At 52.7% G+C, this 7,415-nt stretch overlaps 1 protein-coding gene across 1 annotated transcript; it reads right to left on the bottom strand.

The window, feature by feature from the left end:
* Window positions 1-1,276: 1,276 nt before the first annotated feature.
* On the bottom strand, window positions 1,277-6,689 carry Hlx (H2.0-like homeobox). The gene is made up of 4 exons (NM_001077674.1): window positions 5,785-6,689; window positions 4,905-5,084; window positions 4,065-4,249; window positions 1,277-2,122 (listed from the first exon to the last, which is right to left on the bottom strand). Exons 1-4 carry the CDS (start codon window positions 6,365-6,367, stop codon window positions 1,640-1,642), a joined length of 1,431 nt encoding a protein of 476 aa, NP_001071142.1. The 5' UTR covers window positions 6,368-6,689; the 3' UTR covers window positions 1,277-1,639.
* Between the last annotated feature and the right edge of the window lie 726 nt (window positions 6,690-7,415).

Genomic DNA, 7,415 nt, shown 5'->3' on the forward strand with positions numbered 1-7,415 from the left:
CTCTTGTGAGTAACTAGGGATAATAGCTGGCTCACTGCGTCTTTAAATTGGGGTCCTAGGGAGGGGCCTTCTATCTTGATTTATTCTTGCTTTTCCCCAACTGCTTTCACTATGATCTTTCTAAATATATTATCTTCCTCATCTTCAATCCAGCCCTCAGCCACAAGTTCAGAGCAAGAAGGCAGGCAGAAACCAGCTCCAGGGAGTGAGGGGAAGGAGCGCAGATAAGCAAGACTGACGGTCTTCGGCCCCAGCACCTCAGCTCCTTCCAGGAGAGCACCGCCTTCTAAGATCTGACCTCAGCTCTCTCCTCCCTTTCTTGGGCCGGAGGAACTGCAGGAATTAGATGCTAGGGTGTATTCCTAAGAGACCTTGTGCCCTGTTACCACCCTGTGCCAAAAATTGTTAGGGGCCTCTTCGTTGTTAGTGCTGCTGCTCTTGCTCCTGCTGTTTCAAAATTTTCCCTAAAGATGGATTTTATCATCTTAATGCTTTCCACATCGTTAGAAAGTGAGTGGAAGGAACAGGTTGGAGAAGAAGGCCCCACCTTTAAAAACAAAAGCCTTCCTGGTATTCCTCCTAGTGACGGTTGGGAACCTGGCTCATACTGTGGTGTGTGTCTCCGGTGGGAGAGCTGCAAAGGTTTTGCATGGGTACAGGGTAGGTATCGTTTCCTAGATGTTCCACACCCAGCTTCACCCCTGTGGGACATTTCGAGTCACTGCATCGCTACTTAATTACATTCGCCTCTTTAAAAGCAGCCCGCTGGCCCTTGGAAGTCTGATCCCCGTTCCTAACGACTGTGAGCTTTCCGTTCTTTTCTCGAGACACTGCTTTGGGTTTCTTTAACCCATCACTACAGTTACCCGGGTATAGCCCTCGGATTCCGGGCTGGGAGCTTACTTAGCAAGGGCTTTGTGAGCAGGGCTGTGCCTGGTTGGAGTCCAGCTCAGCAGCAGGGCGGATTCCACATAAACTCTGAGTTCAGTGCATCCCGGCTCTGCTTAAGGAAGCCATCTGCAGAACAGGCCCAAGACTCTAGTCTGTCCCTTTATAAGCCTCACACCCAGGCAGTCACAGGTGGGGGTCGCCAAGTCCCTCAGTGCTGGGTGAAATCTCTACCACCCGACAGGGATCTAGTCAGTAACAAGGCTCTGGGGCTGCGTTCCCCTGCTCCACCTCTTGCCATCTGCAGTGCTTGGGGCCAATGTTCTGGTCCCCCATCTTTGGGATTTAATAAACTCATCAACCCAGCAAGCCTGTACGCCAAACGGCCTTTTACAAACCGTAGTAAACATTTTATTTACAAGTTAAAGGCCTCCTAAGTGCAGCTTGTCCTTACGCCAAGACCCCTGGTGCTCAGAGGAACAGTTCCACCGAACACTTCACAGTGTGAGCTGCTTGGGTAGGGAGAACAGTCGAATTCTTTCTTTGGCCAGGGACCTTAAAACTCTCCACTCTTTGTGGGGAAGGGGGTTGTGGGCCTTAGGGAGCCTTGGCAGCAAGAGAAAAGGCATGAACCCCAAAGAGGCTGCCCACGGCGTCCGGCTCCCATCTCGGCGACCCTTGCCACCAACTTAAAGTAGGCACAATCTCCAGCCAGTGTTGGGGAAGCTACACGCCATGCCCTCGGTCCAGTCTATAAACCTGCAAGCGGAACCTGGGCAATCTCAGGGCTTTGAGGACCGCTGGTGACTGAGGGCTGGTGCGAGGGAAGCAGCTCCGAGCAGTTGCTGCCAAGGCTGCTGGCGCTCCCCGCGCTGCCGTTGCTGCTACCCAGGCTGCTGGAGCTGCTGAAGCTGAAGCTGCTCCCACTCGCGCTGCTGCTGGCTGTGATGAGGGCACCCGCGGCTGAGGCCTTGATGACTGTAGTTTGGTGCAGGGACCTCTCTGTTCCCTCAGTCCGTTCTGTGTCGCTGGGGGCCATGTCCAGGGACTCCGAGTCACTGCTCTCGCTCTCGGCTTCGCCCTCGGAACGGCTGGGGCTCCTCTCTTCTCTTTCTCCCTCGGCGGGGACTCCGCCCGAAGGCTTTTCGCCCGCTTCCTTGTCCTTGTCCTTTTGCGCCTGCGCCTCCTTAGAATGCCGCCACTTCATCCTCCGGTTCTGGAACCACACCTTCACCTGTGCGCCACATCAGAAGAGATGCTAGATAAATAACAAGTTCATCGCACCCGGACTTACACACACACACACACACACACACACACACACACACACACACACACACACACACAGCATTGCTATGCCTCCGCTATGCACATGCAGTGACCCAGCATAAAAACCCAGGCTCAGTCAAGGCGGGAAACCCACCCAACCCACTAGGAACAATTCTTTAAGTGCGACCCTCGAATCTCAACCCTAAATGACCTGAGTGCAAGTTGGAAGGGCAGAGTTTTGCATACTGCTTCGTAATCTCACCAAACTCAGGACTCGTGTAAGAAGGATTCAAGTTAAGGAGTCCTGACACCTAAACGGCACGTATATCCCAACTGTGTACACCATGACGCGGTTCTTCCTTCCTTCCTTCCTTCCTTCCTTTCTTTCTTTCTTTCTTTCTTTCTTTTTTTTTTTTTTTTTTTTTGTGACTTTCGGTCAAGAATTCCGGTTCTGTAAACCCTCTCCCACACTCTACCCAAAGCAATTCACTACAAAAACCACACCACCACCAATCTTAAATTTTTAGAGAAAGGGTCTCTCTAGAACCCAAGGTAGTCTTGAACTTGAGATCCTCCTGCCTTTGCCTCATAGGTACTCAGACTACAGCCCTTTTGGCCGCCACTGTTTTAAGGGTGGAAGTGGGCAAAAGGACGGCATGGCTCATCTGCTGGATCCCACTAGCATGGCTTATCTGCTGGATTTTAAGTAAAGGGGAATCAGGATGGTGTATTTTTTAGCCTAAGAGTTGACATTGGCCGTCTTTGCGGGGGGGGGGACAAATTTAATTTCCCGGGGGACTCCGAAAATGCTGGCATTAAGTGTGCGGCATAGCATGCAGGGATAAGGAAGAGATGGATTGGGGAATCTATACAAATATATGACCCCTGGGGGGACCCAAGGCAGTCACACCAGTTCCAGCTTCCTCCTTTAAAAATAACATGCACAGCTGGTAGAACGTGTCGTGTCTGGGCTTTCCAGTATGATGACCGTGTGTGCTGAGGAAGCGCGTTGTGTAACAGGAACAGAAAGACACAGGGACAGAAGTCTGACAGGCAGCTATGAGAAAGCAGTTTGCTTAGGCTTCAGCACGGAAGCAAGAGGGCCTAACAGGATGAGTATGCTTTAGTCAGAAAAGAAAGCAAAAAGAAACTCTAGTTCTTGAAATTGGGGGGGGGGGGTGGATTGAGGGAGGGAGAGAGGGAGGGAGGAAGAGAGAGAGAGAGAGAGAGAGAGAGAGAGAGAGAGAGAGAGAGATAATCTGGGACAATACGTTTTCTAAATCAAGTCAGTAAAACCTACTGAAAAAAAGTTCTTGGCCGTCCTAAGAAAATCTTTTTTTTCTTTCCCTCAACTCCATTGCCAACAGACACTATCTTCAGAGACTGGGTTGACAGAAAGCGGGACTGTGGCTGCCCCATCCCTGTCTTAAAGTAACACTAAGCCATTCCGTTTGAAATTATATTTTCAGTTCCTCACAAGTGGGATTTCACAATGCAGTGGGGGTGGCGGGGACCAACAACAAGCTATTGACTTTGCTTTTATTATCTCTTCCTACTACGCTCCACTGCCGAGAAGTACGCTCCACTCGAGTGCATAATTATTATCTCCCGAGGCCTATTTGCTTTCTCCGAGGTTTTTTGGCCACTTGGCCAAAATAAACAAGCGTGCTTGTTGACACACATCTTCAGAAATGGGTCGTTGTCCCTCCCCTTTATCTCCGTCCCTACCCGCCTCTCCCCTTGCTTTGAGTTGCTTCACCACAAGAGCCTCGAGCCTCAAGAAATTCAAGACCTTGTGTTTAGATTGCTGGAGGCGATGACGAGCTCGAGTGGAGGAGGCCTGACGCCCTCGCCTCGTTTACCATTTAATGCCTGCGGGAGAAGCCTGGAGATAGCGGAGAGAGTACCTGTGCATCCGTGAGGCCCAGCATGGCCGCCAGCTGCTTTCGATCTGGTTTGGTCACGTACTTCTGGATCTCAAACCTCTTCTCCAGGCCTTTTCTTTGCAGGTTGGAAAAGACAGCACGGGACCAGGAGCGCTTCCGCTTGTACGTCTGTGGCATGGTGTCCTTGGTAAGCACAGCATAGGGACCTGCCAACCAGCAGGAAGAGAGATTCAGGGCCACGTTTTGGTGTTAAGGCCACAGCCTTCCTGCCTTCTGGTCTCAGAGATATTTAAAGGTGTTTTTGCATTGCCACTCGCCTCACTACTCCTTTGTTTGTTTAGGAATGGCCTAAGGAAGATGTTTACAGATATTTTCAGGCCACTTTGTAGAGGTTCAAGAGAAATGCACAAACCAAAAACAAAGCCGTCGACATGCTGAAACAGTTGGAATTGTCCCTGTGGCCCGAATGGCAGTGACAACTCCCCTGGTATTGTCTTTCAGAGAAGATATAACCAGTCAAGCAGAATGGTGTGTGTGTGTGTGTGTGTGTGTGTGTGTGTGTGTGTGTGTGTGAGAGAGAGAGAGAGAGAGAGAGAGAGAGAGAGAGAGAGAGAGAGAGAGAGAATACTTTGAATACTTTATTTTCAAACCACCCTCTCTGGGCGAAAAGAATAGGGACTGTGGTGACTCACACCCATACACACTGTCTTGGCTCCCCTAGCATGGTCTTCTCCAAATGCACCACTAAAAAGAACATTTAGTTTCTCTCAGAGGACCTAGGAGGCTTCCACCCCAACTACTAGGGGTTTCCGCACTGCCGCTGGCCTTTGCAGCACCGGCTGAACTCAGAAAATTTTCTACCTGGAAACGTGTCTTGGAATTGATGTTGAACAGAATTTCTTGGGTTGGAGCTTAAGGGGCTGAGGATGGCAGACGCCTCGCTAATGGGATCTAGAGATGCGAAGAACTGTCCCGCCGAAGGCTGCAGGCCAGCCAGATGCACCCCTGTGGGCCGCCCACCAGTTAGCAGCGATGTGAGATCTGGGCAGGGCGAAAGAAGAGTCGGTTACACCTTGCACAAACTCATACACTCTAGGCAGATTTGTTCCTCCTTTCCCTTCTTCCTTGATCCAGTTTTAGCCTGCCGAACTCCAAAAGAACCCCTTATTCACAAGAAAGGCTGTCTGAGACAACCGCCAGTGGGGCCTGAATTGCCCCAGGGTGTGTGTCAAGAATGTCCAGTTCATCCCACAGCAAGGAAAGGCTTTTCATAAAATGTTGCTAAGGTGGTAATTTTCGGACGCCTTCCAGGAATTCTACAAACCCTATATTTATACCCTTCAGGCCCCCCACTCAGCCTTCTCCCGTCAAGAGCTTAGACTAGCCGGTTTGCTTTTCCCGCAATTCTTAAGGATTTTACCGGAAATCAAATAAATGCAAAGTGTCCCGATGCTGAGATTTCCCTGTCAGAAAGATCTAGGTCTTTCTGCACTTATTTCATTCAAAAGGTGGATCGCACACACTTTTGCAAAACTTTTGTTTGTGCTGTTAAAGCAACCCGAAAGTATTTTTTTTAAAACATGGAATAGTTGACTTTTACATGTCACACAGTCTTCTTTAATTTCGTTTTCATCACCCTCATTCTACCGTTTTGTCTTTAAATATAAAAGCACCCCAAACCAACATGACATCAGGCCGTCTTTGGTGGTTGTGAGGCCTGAGGCCTTCCAGCAATACGTACCTCTCAGAGTGTTGCCTTCCTTGACTTTTGGGTCAAATTCTGCAGACAAAATTCGGTCAATACCAAATTTGAGGTCTTTGCTGGAGGGGGCAGGGGCGGAGCCGCTATGGTGGGGGACCACCCGCGTCCCCGAAGTCGGCGGCTGCAGGGAGCCCGCCCGGGGTGGAGGCGGGGGCTGTTGCTGCGGCTGCTGTTGCTGCGTTGGTGGTTGCTGCGGGAGATGCTGGTGGTAGGCGGCAGAGAGCGGAGACAGCCGCTGAGGGAATCCAGCCGGGACTTCTGAGGGCGCCACCACCGGGGTGGGACGGAGCGGGGATCTGGCGGCAGCTTGGAAGGAAGCGTGCGGGTGCACGGAGCCCAAGTGTGCGGTGAGGGCTGCCGAGGCCCCCACCAGTCCCTCTGCAGCGGGTCCCGGCTCCCCGACGCCGGCGTGCAGGATGTCCGCGATGCAGAAAGAGGGTTTCTTGACAGCGGCCGGGTCCAAGGCGAAGGAGCAGCCGCCCGGGCCCGCGGAGGAGCAGTAGGCGGCTGACCAGAGACTAAAGTTGGAAGCGTAGAAGGGAGCCAGGCCGGCTGCGAACATCCTGGCAGGATCCCGGCGGGGTCTTGGGTGAGTGGGGAAGTGGGTGGGTGCTCGGGGAGAGGCGGTGTCCCAGCCCAGCCCGAGCTGCTTTCGCTTCTCCGCTCGCCCCGAAGCGGAGGGCCAGCCCGGGAGCCCTAGCGCCACCGAGGGACGTGGCGAGGGCCCGATCGCCGCCCGCCACGGCCTGGGCCCCTGGCTTGGCTTGAAAGGCGGCGCGGCGGGCAAGCTCTCCGTCCGGTGGATGGAGGCGATCGCCCGGCGCTGGGGCGAGGCGGCGGACGCGGCCTCGTTCTGCTACTCCGCAGAAGCCGGGGAGACAGGGGCCCGACACCGAAAGAAAAACCCAAACAGCTAAGCCCTAAGAGCTAAATTTAAAACAACAATAATCATCCGTTAGTTTAAAAAAAAAAAAAAGGAAAAAAAAAAAAACTCCTCTCTAAAAACTCCCAAAGTTTTGGCAGGAGCTTTCGAGTCAGACCCGGGGTAGGACCTTGATCCGTGCGCTCATTGGCTGTCTTCGTGACCAATGGGACTCCGGAGTGGAGGGGAATTGGGAAAGAGGGGGCGTGGCCCCACGCTCAGCCACGCCCTGGCCACGCCAAAGTGTTTTCTGCGGCCGCGTGGGCTGAGCAGAGTCCTGAGAGTATCTGGGAGCCGCTTAGGGGCCGAAAGTCGACTCCTAGGGCCTCTGGCTGTCCTCTATCCCCTGCAGCTCGGGGACCCGCCACCCGCAGAGCCTCGGAGTCCGTCTCAGGAGTTTTTCTGGAGCTGCGAAGGAGGAGATCACTGAGGCTCCTGTACTCTGATGTACTGCACCCCCTAACCCCCAAACGCCCCAACAGACCACGCTGGCGGTCCACAGGCTGTCCCTTCCGTATTCTGCTCTCACGCGATTTTCCTTCTCTCTACTTTTCTCCAAGTGCTTTTATCACAAGTCCTAGGTAAAGGCCTCCATCTTCTCAGCGCCCCTACAACCCAAAATCCCGACCCAAATCTACTATAGTCCGCTGGCCTCTCAGCTCACGGGAGCTCCTCCGAGAAGCCAGGA

The sequence above is a fragment of the Rattus norvegicus genome, chromosome 13, assembly GCF_036323735.1.
Source record: "Rattus norvegicus strain BN/NHsdMcwi chromosome 13, GRCr8, whole genome shotgun sequence".
NCBI lineage: Eukaryota > Metazoa > Chordata > Mammalia > Rodentia > Muridae > Rattus > Rattus norvegicus.

Excerpts from the sequence above, each read along its gene's own strand:
- Hlx (NM_001077674.1), bottom strand. The coding sequence starts at position 6,367 with ATGTTCGCAGCCGGCCTGGCTCCCTTCTACGCTTCCAACTTTAGTCTC. Across the intron at positions 5,085-5,784 it reads GGAAGGCAACACTCTGAGAG|ATCTCACATCGCTGCTAACT; the intron begins GTACGTATTGCT and ends CGCCCTGCCCAG. Across the intron at positions 2,123-4,064 it reads TGGGCCTCACGGATGCACAG|GTGAAGGTGTGGTTCCAGAA; the intron begins GTACTCTCTCCG and ends TGTGGCGCACAG.